This window comes from Fringilla coelebs, assembly GCF_963513975.1.
Source record: "Fringilla coelebs genome assembly, chromosome: 3".
NCBI classification, from domain to species: domain Eukaryota; kingdom Metazoa; phylum Chordata; class Aves; order Passeriformes; family Fringillidae; genus Fringilla; species Fringilla coelebs.
The window spans coordinates 70,381,202-70,406,700 of NC_140030.1; the positions used below are offsets into that span (position 1 = coordinate 70,381,202).

General features: G+C 40.0%; 1 protein-coding gene across 2 annotated transcripts; it reads right to left on the bottom strand.

Moving 5' to 3' along the window:
- Positions 1-2,587: 2,587 nt before the first annotated feature.
- GGPS1 (geranylgeranyl diphosphate synthase 1) lies at positions 2,588-25,007 on the bottom strand. 2 transcript variants are annotated; one of them, XM_084203236.1, is made up of 4 exons: positions 24,946-25,007; positions 20,442-20,534; positions 11,381-11,451; positions 2,588-7,704 (listed from the first exon to the last, which is right to left on the bottom strand). In XM_084203236.1, the coding sequence occupies exons 2-4, from the start codon at positions 20,506-20,508 to the stop codon at positions 6,943-6,945; spliced, it is 900 nt and encodes a 299-aa protein (XP_084059362.1). In that variant the 5' UTR covers positions 20,509-20,534; positions 24,946-25,007; the 3' UTR covers positions 2,588-6,942. The 2 variants fall into 2 exon arrangements, with proteins under 2 accessions (XP_084059362.1, XP_084059361.1); XM_084203235.1 differs by lacking the exon at positions 24,946-25,007 and adding an exon at positions 24,265-24,750.
- Between the last annotated feature and the right edge of the window lie 492 nt (positions 25,008-25,499).

Here is a 25,499-nt window from a genome sequence, read left to right on the forward strand (position 1 = left end):
CGGCTGAGGAGAAACGTGGGCGAGTCGCCGAGCAGCAGAGCTCCCCCGGAGCACCCCCGGGCCAGGCGGACTCCCAAACGGTTGTATTCCTCTGTACGCCGTCACATTTGTTGCTGCATTTAGTTCAACATCCAGTAGTTGGGGAAAATATTCCCGGGGGGATCCAGGAAAATCGAAGTGTCCACTGTGCATAAGATTAACAGCAAAAACAATGAAAGACCTGACTGTGTTATAGTACCAGTTGGTGAGGAACAGAAATTGAGTAAAAGCTCTTCAGTTTGACAGAGATAGGTATGGCAAGATCTAAGAACTGCGTTTATAAAAATCAAAGTATCCTAATAGATGTTTTTCACCTTTTTTAATCTCTTGCATTTCATAGTTCAATGTCTCCTAACAGGTTAATGCAAACAATATCATTTGAACGTTGGCACCACCAAGACTGGAGCAATCATGACAGTAAATGTCCTACGGCTCCACTACATTAAATCTGTCTGTTCTTTTGGCAGGCAGCACATTAGTATTCTTTACTCTGAGGCTGTGATACTGACTACAGAAATCAGGTGTGGGTATTTGGTAACACTAGTACATTCCAATCAAAACAATCTGGATAACGTGTATATTCTTTAGCATGCTGATAGCTTGCATCTTCAAGTAACAGGCTTTGAGGGTGTGCTTTACTGGCTTGCACAAAGCAGCTGCTCCCCAAGGGGACAGCCAAGCAAAGAACTCTCTGCCTTCATAGTCCTCCCTTGCCATAGGTAATGTGTTATTTCAGGCCAACTAATAGAATTGGGGGAAAAATTACATACCCTAGTCCTTTTTCCACATCTTTGGTGGTGCTGCTGTCTCATCTGGGTTCCTAAGCCCACTAATCTCCCACAGAGGGCACTCTTGGAATGATCTATTCCAGTTTCAAGCCATGTAGCTGAAGGTGCATGGAAGTGGTACAAGTGAGAGCAGTAAGGCCTCTTGCTCTCCTTTTTGACTCCCCCACTGTTCCCAAGGTCAAAGCTGAGAGCATCCTCCACTTTGTGTGCTGCCTGACAGGAAAGGCACTGAACACAAGAAAATACTTTTGGTGATCTTTCTGACCGCAGCTGCCCTTGTTTTAACCCTAGTTTGACAGGTGATGCAGCCATTCTCACAATCTACATGCACTTTGTCAAATTTATTTCTAAAATGATAATAAGAATAGAAAAACTTACTGCTTGTTCTATTTCTTTGTACTTCTTGTTTCAGTGTTGTAATCAACAAATAGCCGTAGCTCATGATCTGCTTGACAAGGAACAGGATAGTCCCAATGTGCCAATGAAACAACTAGACCAATTTAACATTTTCACTTCATTAGCGCAAACTACAACTTCAGCGTTTTATAAACACTTAAGCAAAAACGGATTTAGCTTCTGAATTTATTGAGCATCCATGCTGGTTGGTGCAAAAGTTAAGAGATTAGGTTTAGAGCACAGTTTTTACACTTCTGTGAGTAGCAATGACGATTTCTCTGTATGGCTTTTACTTTGACCTGTACATTCCATCCCACCTCAAAAAGAAAGCAGTTGCTATAGGTTCTTCAGTCAAAACCACAGAAAAACTGTTTGAGTTAGTTCCATGCTTCATATAGTAACTCTGCGATTAAAGGAAATTCTGCTTTTAAAGAACTTTGGGGATTTTTCCTTGCAGACCTTTTTTCCCCTCCAATCTGTTCACACAGGCTTGGTGTCAGCCTGGTTTTAATAACTCCAGTCAGTGAAAAGTTATGCCTCCCTCAGTCAACAGAAGTTCTCTGTAGAGTAACAGAGATCGCAAGAGAATAAAAGTTTTTATGTATTTCAAAATACATAAACAAAATGTATGCATTTGCCATTCTAGAGACTTCAGTAATTACTGAGTGATTAAGTAGCTCACACTATATGCTCTAGAAATAGCAACTGAAGCATTATGAAGAGAGTGAAAATGACCTACTGTGTGCAAGAGATGATGCAGCTGCTTAATTGTGAGCATGTAATTCATGTAGCAATGAGTAGAGCATTTTCCAGGAGCTCAAAAGCAGATAATTATCTATGATTTCCCTTCACCCCAGAGTTAGTCTACACAAATTCATGTCAGGTTGTGTAGAGCTTTCCCTGGAAGTGTCACATTAGGCGTTCTTGGTGTATCTCCCATGGTTCTCTATGCTGTACTAGACAGAGATAATCAGTAAATACCTTTTCAGTAGGTTAATTGAGAACGTACTTGTTCCATAGGCTATACAGGTGAGGAACACTACCAGGGTTAATGTGGTTTAACCTGCATCTTTATTAGAAGTTTTGCAGATTATATGCTTGAAGCGAGTTAATGAATCATGGATTATTTCTAGCCACACCTCAACAAGGTGCCTCTGAAGTAATTTAAAAATAAGTGCTGCAGAAAAGGTTGAACACTGATGCTCAGCTATGATAAAACTTTTTCAGGAAAGGCATTGATGTGAGGTAGCAATCAACTCAAATAGGCACATGGCAGATTCTGTTTCCCTGACTTCAAGAACAGAAAAATTGTTAAAAGAAAGAAAAATAAAGTAATGAAACAATATACTCTGTTTTATCTGTACCTTTAATAAAATCTTTAGATGATATATGCAAGTTACATAAATAATTGTCAGAATAAATAATTTTTAACTTAAGTATCTCTCACAGTCTATTTGGGATGCTCAGAGAAACTAACCACACACTTTAGCTTTTCCTAACTAAGCCAAGTAAATTCTGTAAAAGAAGGCAAAATTACATGAGGCAGCCTCAGGAGGCCAAAATGAGTTTTCTTATTCTGAAATCCTTTCCTTGGCCTTTGTCCACCTGCAAGCTCTGGCATTCGTCAGGCTCTTGCTGAGTGGGATAATTCATTAACCTGGACAAAAATTAACTTCTCTCCCTCAGGGCTAGTGAGTTAAGGTCATTCATAAAAAGACCTAACAGGCATTACCACCAAAGCAAAAGAGATCTTGAAAGCAAACAGGTAGGGCAAGGAAAGTAGCTCAACCTACATGAGACAAAAATAATTTATGGTCATATAAGATGTTACAGGCTTTAGCTTCCTAGAAAAAAGTTTCAGGCATTTTGAGGTTGCAGAAAATCTTGGATTAATCTTGGATTACTTTTGTGAAGGCAAATGATGAGCCAAGATTCAATATTTCAAAAGTAAATCCAGACTAGTATGTTTGTCCAGGATCAAAATCGAGTTTGGTGGAATTGTGTGCTTGGTATTAACAGCAGAATAGAAATATAGCTGAAAGAATTACAGTGAAAGTACTGAGCAAATAATACAAAGAGCATAGTAAATACCAAACCTGAAATGTAAAATGAAGATGGGACAAAGAAGAGCAACAGATGCCCATATGGCTCTTGCACATGAATAAAAGCCTGGTGCAATTAAAGGCGTATTAAAGTTCAAACCAGTTTTACATGAAAAATGCGAACCCCCTCACAAACCCCTCGTTTTTATACCTTGCTAGCATTTTAACAATAACTGAGGAAAACAGCCATTAATATAGGAAATTTCAATAGCACATGCAGCCAGATTAGCAAAATTTACAAAAAAGCAGAAACTAAGAACAGCCGAGTTTTTTTCCCATTAACATTTCTATGTTCGTATCAACAACCGGCTGATACATACAAAGTTGTTCTGAGTGGGTACCTGAACAGCCCGAGTTCAAAAGAAGAGGAGAAAGCTATCTTCTCAGGAAGGTCTTGAAATGATGCAATTTTCATCATAATTGATGGGGTATATGTATAAACATAAGCCTATGAAAAAGCAAAGACAGATGTCCCATCCAATGGCTGGCCACTCCAAGACAGATGACGGAACTCATTTACATCCAAGCAAGCACAAAATCAGAAAACAGACTGAGGTAGTGGGGAATGCTCCAGACTGATGAGTATTTGCATTTCTCTTAATATGAACTGCAAGAACTAAATCCTTTGATAACCTGATCAAAGTACAACTTGCTGGCAATGGAAGGAAGATAAGGGGAATTATTCTGGCTCAAAGGGACTGACACTGAAACCAGCATCCCCTTTGTTTCCCCATGGGCATCTCCACTTGCAACTTGGATTGCCATTCTACAACAGTGCATATTTTATGAATATCAGGAAAAATCCCTACTCCCTGTGTTGTGGGAGGCATAGCAACAGAGGGGCACTCACACAACTAATTGTGCAGTCACAAGAACTCCCATGCTGCTTTAAAGAAGGGTTTTTCTTAACACTGCTTAACCTCATGAGCATCACTTAATAGTGATAACATTAAGTTAACACTTAACCAGTGATAACATGGGAGGATATCAATGAAACTGCACAGACTGATCTTATGGCACCAAATATAAAATCTACCTTGACTAAGGAACATCATTACTACTGGCATTTAGTACTTAAAGATGGTCTACCAGCTGAACAGATGAAGGGGAAATATCCCAGCCTCTTCTGACTCCTGAATACATCAAGAACAGCTCTCACAATCCTGTTTATCCTAACCTAAGTAAAGGGCAACAATGCTCTATTTGTGGGCCTTTCCAGATATGCCTTCAGCATATGTTTTGAATACTGACATCAAACACCTTGAAGGCAGAAGAGTAAGACAGATATGCATGGCCTCCTGTAACCTGGGCCAACAGTTCCCTTCTTACCCATTTGTGGTTTAAATGGTCTGCAACTGGAAACCATCCATGTACCTACTCCTAATGAAGGCACATGCTACAAGATATAGAATTAGAATAAATACTGGGGTGAATTGCCAGAATGAAAAAAGGAGCAATGACATAGCAGAAATCTCAGATGGTAGAAAAGCTTTATACAAACAGTAAGAAAAGCTACTTCATTACGGGAGTCTGATTATACAGAACTGTTTACATCCAGCAACAGAACAGAAATGAAATGGCACTAAGTGCACTTTGCATTGTGTTGCAGTTACAAGGATATCCTAACAGGCACAAGGATACATTTCACAGTAAGACTAAGAGATTCTCCCGACAACAATAATCTTTTCAATGCTTCCCCCTATTCAACATTAACTGCAACAGTGCTTAGAAACTTCCAAGACATGGCACAAAATAAATGTAATTTGCTGCAGACAGTATTTTCACATAACACATTAAAAACTTACAGGCTTACTAAGCACTGCAAGTTATGAAAAAGAATTACAATTCTCTTTCATTAACATTAGAGACACCTTTCACCAACTTTAAGCTATTCAGTCCTCGCAACCAGGTCCATTCAGTGAAAAGCCTATTATTCAGTGTCTAATCAGACAAAGATTTCTCCTCAGCATGCAGATAAAAGGGACAGGCTGTCATCCATAACTACATAATATTTCAGACTGAAAGTAGTCATCCCCAATTTTGTCATGTTTGATCACTTTCAGAAAGATATTAAGGCTGCCCAGGGAAGACATTGCAGCAACCTTCTTCAGTTAGTTTTCTCAGTGGGCCGAGATCACAGCTCTCCCTGTTTTCAAGGTGCAGTAAATGAACACCTGCATAAAATTATCCTTTAGCCATCAGAAGCCAAGCACCTCTGTCCATTTCAGAGTATGCTTGAGCTAACACCACAGCTTATAGCACCAGTCCTACCTTTGATCCAAACCATTATCTAGCTACCCCAAGGCAAAGCTTAATACACCTGTGAATACTAAGTGAACTGAACCTGATTAAAGCCAGCCAGGCTAGAAAAAACCAAACATCTCTGCTTACATTTTATTAACATTTATATATATATTTTTATACTTTTATATATATATATCCGAGCAGAGAACTTTGTTACTTAACAGCCCCACCCCTAAATCTTGCTCTCGGTCCCAGTTCTATTTTGGTATGTCTATAATTTTAAAGCTCTATTTAAGCAATTAACAAAACTGAAGTGGTATTGTAGCTTGTAAAACAAGATACTGTACTTTGTTTTAAGAAAAAAAATTACAGCTCTTGTCTCTTTGGAGAGATACAGAACATGCCTCCAGACAGCAATTCAGGACAGGAATGAAATATGAATTATGAATAAAGTCTTGGAGAAGCCCCTCAATTATAAGCAGAGATTAAAGAGACCTGCACCAATTATGGTGTCCTAAAGTTACCTGGTATGAATCCTTTTCCATTTCTGATAGCAGCTCATTATGTTGCTATTTGCAGTTACATATATGAACTCTAATGCATAGATTTAGGTTTCTGGCTACAGAATGTTTGACAATTTCAAAATCTAAAACCAGGTGAGCAAAATTACTCACTGCAGAGCTGGAATCAGCAGCAAATTTACACTTTGTTGATGTGATGAAATCTTTTCTCTAAGGTACTGCAAAATCTTTATCAAGTCACAATTTCAGACTGAGCACGTCTTATTTGCATATGAAATAGTATCTTTCATAATTCACATTCCCCTGAAAATATCCACAGAAGCTGAATAGGATATTCACTCTAGGACATAGTAAACTGATCCCCCTGATCTTCACAAGTCAAACTTCTATCACACAATTTTATGTGCATTATGGTTGCAAGTATCTTTTTTTTAATACAAATTTTGGTTTACAAGAGCATTGTTTAAAATGCATAATATGCACATGTGAACCTGGTTGATTTAATTTAACACAGAATTTCAACCAAAATCCTATCATAGCCTGGTTAGGGGCATGAGAGTTTTAGGTATGAAATAGTGCCTGTGATTCTGTCCAGACCATTACACTTAGGTTCAAAACTTGCTTTAGTTCTAATACATCTGCTTTAACAAAACCAACTGTAAGCAGTTACAGTTAAGACTTTAGAGATAATAAGGTATGTATTTCAAAACTCAATGACTAGTTATTTTTAACAGTAATTTCTGAAACATGGCTACAAGAGGAAGTTTTACATAAGACTGATTATCACAAGTCTCCATCTGATTATTCTCCCATTTTCAAAAGAGTTTTAATCCCCACCCAGAAGTCAATTTCCTAATTTTCAGTTTCTTTGAACATTTTGCTCAGCTGCTGAACTAGTGCTACAAGCTCAGGGTTTCCCCCAAGTGATTCAATTTGCTTATAGGCTTCAGATTCAAGCTCTTTCAATGTATTCCGAGTGTACTCAAAGGAACCAACATTTTCAAGGTAATGTACACAGTATTTTTTTATATCTATGTTCTCTGTCCTTTGACGTAAAATGTTTTGCACCTGAGTACTTTCAGGTCTTGACCAAATTGCATGAATGGTTGGGAATGAGAACTTGCCTTCAGTTAAGTCTTCACAAAAACTCTTGTTCTCGCTATATTCTTTGGAGTGCAAGTTGGCATAGTCATCTCTTATTTGGAAGAAGAGACCGAGTGTGTTAAGAAGTGGCTTTAAGTCTTTTTTATAATTTGAGAACAGCTGCATGAGGCCTACAGCTAATCCGAAGAGACCTCCTGTCTTTTGCAGTACCATCGCTTTATACTCAGCCTCTGTAGGACAGGTGTAAGTATCCCTCCAGTAAATATCCAAGCCTTGACCTTTATGGAGTTCCAGAAGTTGACGGGTAAAAACTTTAACGGCATCTGGATGATCAAGGGTTAAAACCTTCTCTAAGCCAAGAAAATAAACATAATTAGCACAGTTGATTACAGATGGAATTCCATAGATACTGTGTGCCACTGGAAAGCCCCGTCGTAGCTTTGAGTTATCTTCAATATCATCCACAAGTAGGCTTGCATTGTGCAACATCTCTGTCACTTCAATGATAACCTGTTACAAGAAGAGAAAAGAGTTAAGTCTGTCACTGTAATTTAACCATGACTTTTGCAAGACTATACCTAAAGTGGATAATGTTTTAAAGAACTATATTCTCTATCACTGAAGTTCCTCTTGAGGCAATTTGCCTTTACTCTTAGTACAGATTTATGCTTCTCTTCACCATCCAGTTTGCTCTAAGTCCTGGATCACATTGTCTTATGTGTAATGTTTTCAGATTCAAAGTTAACTTAGTCCCTGAAGTGCTTCCACTTGCATGCTCCTCTTCACTGTTGCTACAGTTCTAAAAGAAGCCATTAGCTAGGAGTCATGGAATAACTGTTATTAGAAACATGTCTGGGGAAAATAAAATAAACACAGTGTTTTGAAATGTTTAGATTTACAAACCTGAAATCTCCCAAAGTCAGTTCTTGAGAGTGTCAGGTATCATCCATTATCACATTTCTCTTGTGAACCATGTTTTCATAAGTGGAGAGTTTATCTTTCGTTTCCCACACTTTGTGTGGTTATATTCAGTACTGAGCTCTTAAAGGACATACTATTTCCTCTAAAACACCATTTGGAAAATTCTTGGCAGAAGGACAACAGCCACAATTTCTTTTGAGAAGCTTCCTAGACTCTGCTTCTTACTAGGTAGACCAGTATCACACACCACCTGAGGTGTGCAATAAACTGTTAACAACATTAGGCTTGTAGCTGACTACATTTGAGTAGAACAGAACCTTAACAACTCATCAAAAAATGAAGTATCTAAACACTATATGCTGCTTTTATTCCACAGCTGCCACACAAACAACAGGTATATTCAGCACCTGCTTAAACAGAAATAAATTTAAGCACATAAAACTGCACACTGTACAGACTCACTGCAAATAACATCTGATTAAGATATGATTTTAAAGCTAATGAACCAATTACACTCCTTAGCTACAAACATTGCATTCAGTCAAAATTCATCTAAACCACTTTTAAAAAGTACTCAGAACACCATAAAATGGAAGCAAATATCTAGTATGGTCCTATTTGGTGAGTGCTGTAGGACAAAATAAAGACTTTGCTGTAAGCATTTTCTTGAGCACCAAGCCACCTGGTGTTCGGTGCACATTGTCCCAAAGATTAAAACTCAAACCCCAGGAATTTAATCCCTTTCCCAAGATACGATTGCAAGAACAACCTACTTAAACACTCATGAAATCAAAGGAGAGTACTTCCTGAAGGCAACTTGACACACCTAGTTGTTTGAATATACTTTCTGTCCATTAGCTCATTCTCAGTACCATCAGGAACGTTTCCCTGCGTTCTGTGAATTCATTGGATAAGCCTACTCTAGTACTTCTCTTGCTAACCTATTTCATATCACTGGCAGTTTCATGACCTCTTGCAGCTTCCATTGGTAAGGTTTAAAGGAAACAGTGTTTCCTGACTCTGTGTTTCTATCAAATTACCTTGTGAACTTAAGATAGTGTCAAAAGTGCTTCAAAAGTGAAGGAAAGATGTGAAACAGTTCAGGTATCAGAAAAAGATTATTTTGGAAGACATCAGGAAATAGCCTGAGAAAAATGAAAAGACTGGTCTCCATAATGAAAGCTTAAGAACCAGTAGAATGCTATGTTTTCCTACAACCTACACCTATCAGTATCTGCTGCATTATCAGTCCAACACACAGGTTTCTTCCACCTCCTTATTGGCAGCAGCTTTAAAATTTGCTTGACTCTTGCTAGGCCATTTCAGGGCCTTCTCAGAAAGAAGTTCACCTGACAAACCCCAGTGTTCTCTAATTCAAGAAGTTGAAGTGTCTCAGTGCAGCACCAAAAGGGAACTAGAAATTCAGTAAGTGTTGGGGGAAGAGATCACTTGGTTGGGGCAAAAGGTAAAACAGTGGCAGTTAACAGTAAAATAAACTACCAAGGAACAGTAGCCTCAACTGTATAATCTAAATAAACTACACAAAGACAAATAATCTAAGATAAGAAAAAAGCCCCAGAACAAATGCCAGAGTTCAGATTTTTAATAAAGGAAATACAAATAGCTGGAAATTAATCAGGCTGTTAGACACAGGGGACATCTTATGAAGATCATGTCAAAAAGATGACCAGAGGTGGTCCTCCAGACTTCAACCATCCTTAGTTATTATAATTAGTACTAAAATGCACAAAAGCAGCAATAATTGCATCATGATGAAGACTAACAGACAACAGGTCTTGTTTTTTCCTGCCATTACAATCAACTTAAGTAGTAAAGAAGACATTAAAGCATTGGTTTCCTTCATAAAGATAATCAAAACAAGTGGTCCAAGTTTTCAATAGCAGTTCTTGGATCATCAGTTTAAAGTGACAGAACTGGTAACTTCTGTTCACACAGGCACTGTGTTTAGTTTACTATTAGCACTAAACAAAAATGGACCACAATGTTATGATTGCCCAGCAAAAGAGCAGGAAGCAACAGTCAGATTGCAACATAAAAACCCACTAGTTGAATAGAATGGAAGGTTTTGTTATAATGAAAGGGGTTCAGCATGAGTAGACAGGCCTTGGGAAGCTGCAGAAACCCCATCACCATATTTTCAAAACTCAACAGGGCTCCCAGGAGCCTTAAATAGCTACAGAGCAAGCTCTGCTTCAAGTACAGGGTTGTCCTAGATAACTTCCAGAGGCTTCTTCCAATCTGAATTCTGATCTGTGCTATTAGATTAAACCCATACATACAGTACACAGGTTGCTATATTATTTGTTTTATTTGAATGTTTGTCTGAGCACAAAGGGTAAGATGTGTCTAGCTGAAAGACAGAATAAATTTTTCTAGACAGTTACACAAACAGGCTGAAAAATGGAAGAATTCCTAGATTATGAAATGCAGCCTCCTAAACCACTTAAATCACTTTGATGCTTGAGAGCTATGAAGTGTCACTTTTAAACCACCTTAAAAATCACGCCTTCACAAATGCTAAAAATACTTCTGCCAACAATTAATGAAATTAACAAAGGAGCGGCTGGGTGTCAAAAACCACAACCAATTACACTGATTCCTTACATTGCCTTGGACAGAAAATATTTTGCATACTCTAGCAGTTTAACAAACTAAAGTCTAGCCTAAAAAGGAGGATAACTTTTCATTTGAAAAGCCACAGTGTTTAAATACACAGCCATGCATCTTGCACACATTGTCTGAGAGAAATGACAATAAGAATTCCTAGATAATCCTTCCCATTAGAAAGTAAGAACTGCAGATTATATGATACATCCCTCTCAGTTTTAGGTTTTTTTAGTTTATTTAATTGCTGCCTTTGATATTCTTGTATCAAAATCTCAAGATTTTATTTTCAAACATTATATTTGTGAAGCCTACAAGGTAACTGTCTAGCTTGTTTTGTGATTTATTAAAATCTCAGTGTTAATAACTGAGTTATGTTACGTGGGCAACAATGATAGCTACTTATCTACAACTTCACACTTGGAAAGAAGTAAATATTCTAGTAAAACATGGAAATAATTTCTTTAGTGTTGCATCACAGTAAAAGCTTTGCACTGAAGTTATTTTCCTGAAAGTTCACTTCATATTCAGAAATTAGTGCATTTAAGATTTCTGATAATTTATGCTATGTAAGAGAATAATCTGTTACCAATGATCTTGGAAGAAAGATAACAACCTTTCAAAAATAATTAGCCAGTACCTGTATTTTATCTTCCGGAACATTCAGCCAGTGATTAAAGGCCTGTGACAGTTTGGTTCTCACTTGCTTACCTACAATAAAAATATTATAGGCATTTATAAAAATAATAGAGTTCATAATTAGGCACAACAGTTTGTCTTAACAACTACAGTTGATTTGAGACCCGATTAAAAAAACACATCAGTGTGACAACACAAAAGTGGAAAATTTATCAGTGCATGGCTTGTTTCCTCATTGAATAAACATCAAGTAGCAGCAGTTTCAGTTTTAAACACTTCACAGGAATATTTAAAGCACCTATTTACAGGTTACTATATTTAGTTTTCACAATTTAATCCTGACCATGCTGGTAGCCAGATCAGCTAGCTTGCAAGGCATGTTAATTTTAAGATTTAAAAGTTTCAATTATGATTCATTATTAGTTGAGAGTACAGGTATTTGTTGAATAGCTATTTCTGTCAATTTTTAGGTCTTTCTCCTCTAGTATTATTTTTTACTTGCTACTGTAAATTTGTAAAACAGGAAAATGACATTGCATATACTTACTAAATAACTCTAAACAAAAATCTGAACAGAACAGAACTTGCCAAGAATTTAGATATTTATCTTATACCCAAGAAATCTACCTACAAATAAGATTTGGTCTGCTTTGGTAAAATCTACTTTGTTGGAACCAGCAGTCATCCTGTTTTATACAAATTAAAAAAAAACATCAAATGACCAAGTTTAGTGTTAAAACAAGTTGTTTTGTTCATTTCAGATACTTTCTACATGACAGAGTGAATTTCAATAGAAACTAACCTTATGCCTCTGCATAATTGATGTCTACTTTCTTTAGTTTTCATGTACAAATATCTGGTTTTCATGTACAAATATCTATTCAGCATCTAGTCATGTTCAATATGAAAAAAAGTCATCCCCTATCCACACAAACAATTCTACTGTGAACTTTGAGAAGCTCAGCCATGTACAATACCTTGGAATAACTGCAAGACAGGTTTACAAAAACAGCTTTGTATATATAGCTTACATAAACAAGCATTTGGAAAAAGCTTTAAATAAACTTCAAAGCAAGTGCAACATAGACACCCATGGAACCCATATTACTTGACTCAAGATGTACTGAGACAAAACTGAGATATTCTGCAATACTAGTCCTCATGTTGATAATTCCATCTTGTCTGTAGCACCAAAGAAATGTCAACATTTGAATCTCTGCCTAAGGCTTCTCTATGACTGTGCAGCCAGCATACACAGAACATAATAAGTATGGGTAAATCCACTTGCAGAGATAGACCCTGGAGAAACTGGACTGAGAATTTTTCCCCTCCTAATTAAGTCATCACCAGGTAAGCAACAGCTTTGTGGGTTGGGCTCTGCAGCAAGGGTGATAACCTTCCTCCCTAGATCAGAGGTCTGCACTTTTTGTCTCAGTTCTCAATGATTTCCACTGCTTCCTGTCACCACCATCTTCTGGTTCTCACTAGACAAGTTAAACAAAATGGTTCCTTTTCCCCCCAGGAGCTCTGTCCTCTGCTTCTACCACATGTGAACAGGCATGTTACCTGGACATACACTGCCATTGGCTTGTTTTCTCCATTTTTGTTGTCTGTGCTCAGTTTTAAATGCTAACAGTTTTCTGCAGAAGGGAAGGATTGTTTTGTCTCTCCTTGAGAATAACTCTTATAAATATTTGCCAAACCGTATGGCTTACCAGTTAAGGATTAACAAGTATTTCACCACATCCGTAACAGAAACCAGTCAAAGAATTTCACATTAAGGAACTGTACCTTATCTATAGCTGCAACACCTGCTTTTTCTTTTTATACTAGGCAGCTTATCCTGTTTTTCTGAATGTGTTTTCTAGAAAATACACTTAAAGAATGCTGGATGTTCAGCAACAAGCATTATTTCATCATGAGGAACTTGACTACTAGCACACACTCTAAATGGATTATAACATGCACAAAGGATTAAGTCACTTTAGTTCCTTGGTACAGGCAGCATTTGAATTGTTAGACTTGTCTACCCTGACTAGCAAGGTTTCCTAGATTTTCAAGTTAAAAACACTACCTGTTTAGTGAGACATTTATTTTTCCTTTTATAGATGCAGATTTGCTTGTCTTCTAAAGGAACATTATTGCTACATAAATGCTATTTTATCTGATTCTGAAGTCAATCTTACCCGGTCTATGCAATAGTACAGCAATTCTCTGTATGCACAATTTATGCCTGCAGCCATATTGTGGTGGCAAAAGACCAAACCCCTCCAACACTGGTCTCTAAAGCCTGGATGCACAAGACTCCATCCCTCGCCACATGCCTCCTCTCCCCAAACTAGAGAAGACAACAATACAGGGACACTAGGACATTAAAAGAGCACTGCCAGAATTATCCAGTTTCTTCGCTGTCACATTCCACTGCTCTGTTAATTATTCTAAGCAGGCTATTGTAAAATTGAAGAATAGAGGTCTAACACCCAAAATTAGAAGCTCTACCGACTGTACAGAGCTATAATAATAGACATTACTGCACCAAGCTTTTATCAAAGCTCTGCTAAATGCATTGGTTTAATCTGCCTAAGATCCCAAATTATTACCCAAGTCAAACAACAACTATGGAAAGCTTTTCTCCTTAGTAATGTTGGGTGGAAAAGGTGAGAAAAATAGTGAGAAATTCCTTCTACAGCTAAGAACATTAAAACTTTATCCTCCAAATAAATATCAAGTTAGATTAAAGATGTTGTATTGAGGACATTCCCTCCTCCTCCTCAGATGAGATGCTTCTCATCTAAAGGAAAAAAAAGGAAAAAATCAGCCAACTTACTCTTTATATACACACTTGTTCTTATGATAGGGCACAGACCCAAAAACTACAGACCTCTATTCTGGACAGGCTCCTGGTTAGTATTGCTTCACTCTTGCTGTATTCAAGTAACCAAAAATTTTGCCCTTAAGGGAGCGCCCCACTTACAGAGATGGCTCATGAAAGGGCTAGAACAGCATGGGAAAGAGCAGAGGGACTATTAACCTAGCCCCCATTACAGCTAATTCAACTCATTAGCCCAGCAGAGAACATGGCTTTTTGCTAGGTTAGCTTTCTGCCAGCTTTATGTACTGAGTCAGCTTATGCAGTGGATCTGCCACAATCGGTACAAGGTGAGCAGGAGATGCTGAGGATCAGGGGTAGGGGCATTGCCCTTCTGGAGGAAGAAAGGTCTTGTACTACCTCATTTGTATTGTACACTTGCATGTTTAGCTGCATCCTCTGATGGATTAAAACTAAATGGATAAAGTCCCCAGGCAGACCTCTCCAAGCAGCTACAAGAACACTACAAACAGCATAAGTGAGCTGCATGAAGACAAGCAGAGAGCAGGCACATACCCTTTTAACCTGTGCAGCGACTTCTGCCTGATAAGGATCATTGACAGAATTCTCTAGCATAACTCCTCTGCTCAAAATAGGGTTAACTAGCCCAGTGTTGTGATCCTGATTTGTGCCTTGCTCCTTTCTCACAAACCTGAATGTCACTATCCTGCAGTCACTGCAACTAAGATTGCCTCCAGTCTTAATGTCCTAACCAATTCTCCCTTGTTTTTAAGCGGAAGTCAAGCATAATGCCTTCCTACATCAGCACCGTGGTCACCTGTGTTAGCAAGAGGTCATCAATTCATTCCAGGAACCTCCTGGACTGCCTGTGTCCTGCTGTGATGCTTCTTCTACCACACTGTGAGATAACTGAAGTCTCTCATAAGAATCAGCGCCTGTAAATATGAAGCATTTCGCAGTTGTCTGAAGGTCTCATCCGCTTCTTCCCTCTTAGGGGGTCTGTAGCAAACACACACTATAATGTCACTCCTATTGATCTACCCTCAAAACTTAACCCATAAGCTCTCAACAGGCTCATCTGACTGAAGGTAAAACTCCATGTAATTCAACTGTTCTTTCACATAAAATGCAACTCCCATTCCTTGCTACCTCAGATTGTCTTCCTAGGCCATCCACATCCATCCACTGCAGCACTCTAGCTGTGTGTTTATACCACAATAAAATTGTTGCCCTACAGTTGCATCCAAACTGTACCTCCTCCTTTTTACTCCCAATAATGTATGCATCTGTATAAAGACATGTCAGAGAAACATTCAATCCTGCAGATCCCCAGAAAAAGCAAGAGCTTACCCTATCAAGTTCTGTTTGTACTTCCTTGTTGAAGTGCTGGGATGATTTGCCTTCAGATCTGATCTGTAGATTACTAAGTGTCTTGTTCAAATCAGCCTATACGCTTTGTTTGCAAATTCACTAATTCCTTACTTGACTGTGTGCAGCCATTTTCTTTTACTATAATCTCTGCTTTTGCCCTGACTTGGACAGGTGGATGCTATCTCCTCCTGGTAGTCCTTGCTCTGCAAAGGAGGTCTCAAGGCCATAAGAGCCAAAGCTGTGCTATCAGCATGAGCTGTGAAATTAACTAGCTGTAGACAGGCAGTATCTGTTTATTCCTCCTGATGGTGAGAAGGGGGTTGAGGATCACAGAGAAGACCCACCTGGCTTCCTGTGGCCTCGGCCCTCATTCCAAAGGCCACATAGTCTTGCTTGATAAGCTTCAGGCACTCCCTTGCTATACCCCTTAGCGTTCAAGTAGAAGAGCGGTAAGGTTAAGTATTTTAAAGGTGAAACACACCTTGGCAGTCCTTCCCTCACATCCCTATCAGGGGTATCTAGAAGCAGCAAACCTCCCTAAAACAAAACCACATGTGGAAGCCTCTATTCCCTACAGGAGTCAGTCTCTCCACTATCTGCTCAGTCTCACCACTTGCTGCTGCCCCAGGTGCTGTTCTGATGCTTGTTGTATAAAACCATAGAATCATTTAGGTTACAAAAGGCCTATAAAGAGCTCCTAGCCATGTGTCTTCTTTCAGTGCACTGAACCTATTGGGCAACTGCACATCTGTTCAAGGAACACCAATCTGTCTCCTGGTGTCAGAGGCCACCAGCATTCACCATTGCAGGAGTATCCATCTCCCAGCCTGATATGCAGAGACTGTTTCTGCCCCCCTGTAAGTATACCTGGAGGTTTCAGATTCTTGAATCTGTAGAATCTTGTAATTTTTGTTATTTATGATTCTGTGCAAGCCTGCTGACCCCCTTCCACCATTCCTTTGCTTGGTGACATAGATTTTTCACAACTACTCAGCTTTAGGAGCAGGGACATCACTTGATTCCAGCTAGTGGGTGCCCCCCAGGCATCCCTGCAGCTCACAGTCTAGAGGTGCAGCCTCCCTCAGGAACTTGGCCCAAGCAGAGGCCTCTGATGTGCCAAGGGTAGCTGTGCCAGTGGTAGGGATCATGGCCTGTGGTGCTTAACTCCTTCACCAGGCTGATCAAGTTCAACAACCCAGCAGAAAAAGCTGAACAACAAATCCAGTGTTGACCGTTTAGCTTGCTAAACAAGAGTAGGAAAGACTGCAGCCAAGACCAGCAGGACAAGAATGGGAAGATGCAGTCATTAATGGGATCAGAATCTGCCCCTTTCAACAGCAAGCTATTAACCATATCGGTTTTATGACAACTGAAATTCCATATACTCCTTAGTGCCGAAATATCAGCTATTGCTGTTGACTCAGACCCTTAAAAATAAAAGATTCACCATGTGTGTGAATTAAGACAATTTTGAGACGAACCTCAACATAATCTATCAAAGTCAGTCCTGCACTTTATGATACTAAGTGACAAAATTCTAGATTAAGCAGAACATTGCTAAAAACTAATATGGCAATGTTCCACTACAATGAGATTTTACAAGAAAAGTTACTGTTTCAGAATCTATATTGCTTGGGAGAAGAACAATTTCTGCTCAAGAAGGAATAAACGTTAATTACCACACTAAACATTAATTACCATACTAGCAGTTAAAATAGCACCATACTAAAAATACCTTAATCCTAGTAGCTTCCCTATCCTAGCTCTGTTTGAAGTCAAAGAAATATACAAGGTTACTTTAAGTATCACCCCGAGACTGTTACGATTAAAAGCCTTATTTCAGCAAAGGGAAACAGAGTAATCAATTTCCTCTACAAAGTGGTTAATACTTAGCAGTTATAAAAATTTGTGTTCTTGTGCTATTGACAACATTAGCAGGCTTTTCCCCTTCCCTCCTACCAATCTGAATACAGTTATACAATCCCCTTTTTACGCAAACAAACTTTGATATGTATCTACATTCATTCAACCATAGGTTACTAAACTGCTTGGAGAATTTAACTAGTCTTTCAAGATAAGGAACTGGACTACTGTAGAGCAATAGTGTACATATCTGACACTCAGCCAAGCTTTCTGCAAAGCCCCTCAGAGCTCAAACTGATCCAACAGAGAAACAGCTTCTTGTTCCTGTTGCTGTGCCTGCTCATTAACAAGAGATTAACCAGGCAAGTTTTTAACAGGTTAGGTGATTGATACTACCTAACAATTTGATTAGCCAGCTGAGAACTGGCACAAGTTAAGCAGCAGGAGAACACGGCCAGAGGCTAAGAGGATAGAATGAAACTGCCTCTTTCAACAAGATCCTGTTGTATTAGCTTGGGCATCTCATTTCAGCTCCGCTCTAGGTAGAAGCAGCATCTATAAGCCCATTTTTCCCACCCTTACTGAGCACTGGTACTCACACTGACTCAAAGATTCACACATGCAACTGGCTCCCACTGATCTGCAGTTGGCATAGCTGACCTTAGGCAAAGCCAGTGTTTCAAACACAGTACAGACAGTTTATTTATGACTGGGAACCCTCACTGCTTCACCTGTTTCTCAGTACAAGCTTCACTGCTTCACCTGTACCAGTACAGGTACACCACTTTCACCGGCCTAGTTTAAGAGAAGTTTTTTCTTTTGAATCCCACCACCACTACTACATAGACAGTAGTGTATCTTGTCTCTCACCTTCCCTAAAACATACACTAAAAAAACAAGAAGTCAACATGGTAAAGTGGACTATCAGATTTATGGTACTTTAGCAGGACAGGATTTAAAACACCTACACTGCCAGCGAGTGTAGTGTTACATAAGCCACCAGTAGAGAGTTATTTCAGTTGAACTCACAAAACAAAGGAATTTAGCCACAGGGATCAAGGTGGGAAGGGTAAACATATTCTAGATGCATAATTTACAGGACAGGATTTAAAACACCTGTACTGCCAGCAAGTGTAGTGTTACATAAGCCACCAGTAGAGAGTTATTTCAGTTGTACTCACAAAACAAAGGAATTTAGCCACAGGAATCAAGGTGAGAAGGGTAAACATATTCCAGATGCATCATTTAAAGTGAAAGGTAACTGAAGAGCTATTAGTCAAGCACTTTTGCCTATAGAAGATTTTTTGGGCACTTATTGGGTGTTGTATACTTCCCACTAGGAAGCTGAGCTTTTCTTCCTGGTATCTACAATAGCTTTAAAAATAATTAGCAACTAAAGATGCAGAGGTGTTGCAACATTCCTTGGTTAATGAGATAATCTAATCAAATAAAAAGTAGACTTAAAGATTATGTTTGAGGAAAGCAAATTTTTTCAGGACCAGGGCTTAGAAAGCTTTCTGTAATATCACAGACTCACTCTCAAGGTAGTTCTCTAGAAAGACCACCACCCAGTTCAATGTAGCCAAAAGGAGTACACATGAGGAAATGGGAAACAAGCCTCCTGGCATTAAAAAGGCATGCAACTGCCAAATTCTTTCCTTTTCTTAGTTTTCAACTCGGTGCTAAGTGCCAAGTCAAATGAAATCACTAATGTTGGCAAGAAAATCCTGGATATTTGTAGAGGTCAATAATGAAATTCATTATACTCAGGTGTAATGAATTAGGACTCAGAGGACCCACCCTACTGATATACAGATCTCGATGCAGATGTGCAAAAGCCACTTAGTACTCTGCCTGTGATTTATAATACTACTTGTCTAGGCAGAAGGTCTTCTACCCAGGTGAGATATAATTTTGATCAGAAATATTTCCTTAATATTTACCCAATTTTCTATCTTCCTTAACTCCTTCAGCAAAACAAGCTGAACAGAGGGCAACCAGGCATTTATGCAGTAGCTCCAATGACAAAGTTGTACTGCCACTATTTTTACAAAATTAGTCACTTTGATAGCCTGTATGGTCTTTCTTACACTTTAGGTGTACAAATAAAAGTCTAAGCAATCTAATTGTCTAGTCAAAGAGGCTTCCAAAGGGCATATCCATAGAGCAGTTTGCTTTCAAACTGCCTCCTGAATTCTGCTATACTGTGCAAGACTGAAAACTTCATGTGAATGTATTGCTAGTGACCTGATACTACACAAGGACTGGCAGAACCTCTGACAGGTGAAACAAGCCATGAATATGGACAGCTGAAATTTGCCATGAGAGCACCTGTCTCTACATGCACCAAGGAGAATATACTACATGAGATGAACAGGTTAATGAAAACCCCCCAAAAACAACCCAGAACAAAACCAACCAACCAAAAAAAAAAAAAAAAAACAAAAAAACAAAAAACCCCCCAAAAAAACAAAAAAAAAAAAAAAGAAAAAAGAAAAAAACAACAAAAAAAAATCTCCCAAAGAACCGCAACCAAACAAAAACCCCTCAAAAAACACCTCTCCCCCTCAACCAAAAGAAAACCCACAACCCACTGAATTCAGTACAGCAAGCAACTAAAGAACAAAATATTGTCAGCCCAGAGTTTAAAACCAGGATCAAGTCTTCAGTATTTGCCTTTATCCATTTTTAAATGCATCAAGTCAGCTACTCTGGAGAACAGAGTAACTGCAATATTACTTACAACTGTAATAATGTGGCAATATTACTACAGACACAAGAGCTATTGTACCAATCTCACAAAAAAAAAAAAAAAAAGGTGGTTCCATAAGAGGAAGAAAAGAACAACCAAAAGAGAAACACTGAAAAGTATTACTTTTTATTATTCTTAAATCCACAAATCAAGAATATAAACACTTCTTGGCTTCTACTTCCCAAGACAAAAGTTGCCATAAAAACAATTTTGATACTTAAAACAACACAGTACAAAGAAACTTGCCTGGTAGTTGAAGCAAATACTGGTATGGCTCTAGGATTCTTTTAGATGTTTCATCCATCCCATCCATTTCTTTATTTCCTAAGATGTAGATCACTGTTAAAGAAAGTGTTATTAACACTATTTAAATTTAGAAATTTGTAAGTAAGCACTAGATGCATACAACTAAAATGTCAGCTGACTTACAAGTTGGTGCAAATATTCCAGTTTCGTGCATGAGACCTTCAGTATATAAATAGTTTCCAGACGTCATTTACCAAGGAAACACATCTAATACATGCTAAATACCATTTTCTTTAATTAATCATGAAGTTTAAGCCAACTCCCAGACTTTTGTTTACTTTTTTGCATGTAAATTGCTTAGGTGATGAAGTATTTAAAACTTTACCATTCAAAGCTTCACTGCAAATCTTTAAAGACACTCATACAAAACCCCACACACAAAACCTCACACGACTAATCTGATTAGATATCCCTAAATGCTTTCTCCATCCATTAGACATTCCAAATGTGGAAATGTCTAAGAGCAGAATATACTTCAGAGCAAGGTGACCTAAAGAAGAAGAATACTAGCTTCAGTCTTTTGATATAATTCCTCAATCTTTTGTTATAAGTCAAAATAGAAATATACCATTTTCCTACCACTGTTCAAGCACACAGACAGCTCTACACATACATACACCATAAATGTAATAGACTCTTATGAATAACCTTTTAGGATCCCGGGCCTACAGAGCTCAACAATTTTCTATTAATTAGCTTCAATTCACATACTTTAGGTCATCTCCACCTGCATTTTCTTCAGACTGTTTTCTGTGATAGATTTAATCTAGCCTTCCTTACTGCACTGCAGATGCAGCAACTCAAAACATTACTTCTCATGGAGTTTTAAGACAGGAACTGCAGCAGTAGCATAAAGTCTCATGCTACTTCAGCATCACTTCTCAGATACTTTGCTAGTATCCTGCAAAGGATTTTTTTCTTTCCTCCTGGAGCAAGTGAATAGTTATGTAAAATTATGTCCCAGTTTTGGCTAGAATAGAGCTAATTTTCCTCCTAGCAGCTGGTGCAGTGCTGTACTTTGGACTCGATGTGAGAACACTGTTGATAACACACTACTGTTTTGGCTGTTGCTAAATAATGCTCTCTGTAAGTGAAGGACTTTTCAATTTCCTAAGCTCTGCCATGGAGCAGGTGCACAAGAAGCTGGGAGAGTATAGCTCAATCAGTTCCTGTCTATTCCCATTCCCACCTTCCGCACCCACAAGCATTTGTAGCTGTACTCGGGGAACTGATCTGTGTTAATAATTATTTTCCAAGTTTAGGTATAGATCCACTCCTTTATTTGCTTCAATCTGTGTGTTCATCAAATGTATTGGCACTTCAGGGGCAAGAAAGGCTGTTTAACCAAATATAGTTGTCAAAACGTTCATAAGGCTGCACCTTTTGGGAAAGCTTCTCATATTTTCTTGGCAGTGATGCTGTGATAAGAAGTACAGCCCCTCCATCCTATCCATGATATGCCAGCACAACTAGCGGTCAGGCCACACACTAATCAAAATCAGATTTGACACCCTTGACTCCTTATTTTGTTGCCAGCTTGTTGTTGTAACTGAAGTGCTTTCAACCAGCACTGCCACTGAGAGGCAGCTGTCAAACTGTACCCTTACATATAAAGAGTAAGTCTCAAAGGACTTCAGTGAGGAGGTAAAATCAAAGATTTTCAGAGTCTACCCCCAGATGTTTTAAGCACAAAGTGAATCCTTCTATCTATCTCCACCAGATTCTATCAACCTAACAACTCCCCTGTGACTATTATTTGTCAAAAAGCCACACAGACGGTGACAGAATTGAAAGTACATAACTATCCAGCTAGGCTGAGAAGAGACATTAGGATTGGAAGTGCTCTCCTATAAAAGCTCTTGCTTAGAAGTAAATGTTAAAGATCTTCCTCTTCCCTCAGGGAATTAGGTCTCTTGCTCATCTGTAAGGCAGTAAGCCAATATTCAGAATCTCCGACTAACTTGAAATTTGTTCGTATTGTACAGCATCAACCTAAATATTTGCATCTTTCTGCACAAAACTAATAGGAGTTCACCTGAAATACTAAATATCAGCAGAAAATTAGTCAGAACTTCTGCCACAAGTACAGAGATTATTACTTTCTTTTTTCTTTCAATAAAAGGCAAAAAAGATCTAATGAACAAAAGTAACTAATCCCAAATCAATATAAAATTTTCTATACTACTATTCTACCATTAAATGAAATTCTAGGTAAATGCCCACCAAGGAAAAAAAAAAAAAAGTCTGATTATTCATCAGACAGGAACACATTTAACCACCCAGTGGCACATGAACAGTGAACAAAATCTCCCCCAAACTTAGACATAGAAAGGGACCCTTGATAAAGAAACATGTAAATCAAATGCATTACAAAAGCCTCTAAGCAAAAATACCATGATACCAGATGTGTAATATTGCTCTCTGCACAAAATTATCACATACAGCACACTTGGGAAATGCTTGATATTAAGGGTTTCCTGCTGAGATGACTGACTGATTTGTTATGGAAGTTACACTTTTCTGTGATTTACACACAAGATCTCAAGTCACCATCCCCCACTAAAAAGTAAAAGCCAGCAGTTAAACAATAAATGAAAGGCTACCAAAAGCCTTTTGTTAGTGAAAGTGCAAGAATTGATTACATCTATACTTATTCACAGGATTAAAGCAATTAAGGCCATTTTACCTTTTAAATCAGCACACAAACTTGATGCATTTCAATTCATATGCATGACAAAGTTAATTTTCCAGTTACTTCTTATACCTTCACATGGGCAAAAAGAACAGCCACACACAACAGAGAGCCTAAACAGCTGTCTTTTGGACTGCTTCAAAGCTTATCTCTGATGACCTGTTTGAAAACACACATGACCCTAGGAGAAGATAGTGACGTGGACCTCCATAATGTGGAAGTACTCTGAAGCTATACTTGAAGCTGTGATCTGTGTCTAGAACCCTTCTAGAGGGAATGAAAGTTGATGATTAATCATGATTAATTCTAGGCCAAATGTCAAGAAAAAGTTTCCCTTTGGAACTTTGCAAAACAGCTTCTCATGCTACCCTATTCCATTCCACTCTGCAGACCCTTCTTCCCCTCCTCCCAAATAAGGGGAATGTAATAGTCTGAAATAGTCCAGGTTAAATATACAGATGGTATTTTAAAAAGTATCATCATCTCAGGGGCTGCAGTCATAGTGTAATTACAGAGAAAATAAGAGACAACTACCAAAGAAGTAAAGAACTCCAGTATAAAATGAACCATTCAGAAGGTTCTCAAATCAGCTCCATCACAGCATTTAGTGCACTGAGACACTGGTTTCGTTGTAACCAGTGGGGGGAAGAAGCCTCAGATAGGGGGAGTAAGTAGGAGTGAGAAGAAAAGTTTCAAAAGGAATTTACAGAAAACATAGTGAATATCTACTGTTTCAAACAGAGACTAGCAGAAGTCTTAATCCAAATGCAACTGGGACACTAGTGCACATTCCCATTCTAATTAGGAGAGTCGTGTTTATAACCCCTCCCAGGCCGACACCTAACAACACCTCGCATTCAAGCTGTGGGCGGGCAAGCTTCCCGCAGGTAGAAGGGTAGTGGCAGACCACATATTTTCCCCGAAGATGCAGCTAAATAAACAATAGCTTTCCATAGCGCCACTCCAACACTAACGCGACGTGAGCATACTGTTCCTGTGATCGTGGTTCCATTTTAATGGGGATTTCCATGAAAAACTGAACACGAATGCTACAGAAGCCCGAGACAATACCTTGGCCGCCGAAGTCCCAGCACGCAGACAGGGAAGGTCTCTGAGCTGCGGCCTGACCCGAAGACAGAAGATGAGTCGGCAAAACCCGCGACCGCAGCTGGAGCGCTGCGTTACGCGGTTAAAACTCACATCTCACAGAGAACATGAAGTTGCTGCCGCCAAACTCCCGCCACAGCCGAACCGACGGAAATAAGGTTCATTTTTTTCGGAGTTCAACGCGACAAGAGCAGCCTCCTTAGCTGCCTCCAGAACTCCAGGACGATCGGGCCCAGCTCTTCAGCGCCATTTTAGGAGATCGAGAGCCGAGGACGCATCGCTCCCCCCGCCCGTCGTCCACCCCCATTTTCTGATCGGCGCTGTCGGGCTCAGCCACCAGGGAGGGCCGGGAAGCGCCGCCCGCCGCCAGCCCAGCGCAGACCCGGCCCCGGAGCGCTCTGTCAGTCACTCCGCCCGCCCCGGCGACCGCCGGCACCGCCCAGCACTACCGGCGGTCCCCTTTCCCACGGCCCCGGCCCGGGCAGCCTACAAGCCCCTCCTGGGCGGGGTGGGGCGGCCGCAGGGCGCGCTCCCCCGCAGTCGGGCTTGGACCGGCCCCTCCGAGAGGGGCGCCCCCTCTCTCTCCGCCGCCCGGACCCCAGTATGCCCCCCCACCCCAAACAGCCAGCTAACAGGGCAGCCGACCTCGCCTCGCTGCTGCGGCCGCCACCTCCTCCTCCTCCGCCGCCGCCGCCGGCAGCCGGAACCCCGCCCCTGGAGCAGCCGTCGCTCCGGGAGTGGCGACGCTGGCGGCGGCAGAACCCAGAGCGGAGCGCCGCCCCCCTTCTTCCTTCCGCCCCGCCGGGCGCCACCTTCCCCTCCTGGGGGGAAAATGCGCCACCGAGCGTCCCCCGCGCAAGCGCAAGCTCCGCCCCCTCTGCTCGTTAGCCTTCTCCGGCGTGCCCCGCCCCCTGAGCACAGTGCACTCTGGAAGTTGTTGTCCACGGAGTGGCGCAGCCCTGCCTGCCGGAAATGCTGCTAACAACGAGCAAGAACTACATTCCTCATAAGCACTCTCGCCGCCGAGTCTCAGTTTCCATAGAAGTGGAGAAGAATGATGTCAGTATTTCCGACACGAAGGCCAATGGGACCGCAGGGTAGGCGGGCCCTGCGGGACACGGCCCAATGGGGGAGGTGGAGAAGGGGGCGTGGCCGTTCCCGTTCGCCTGTCAGTCAGTCATCGGTGCGGGAGGGGGAGG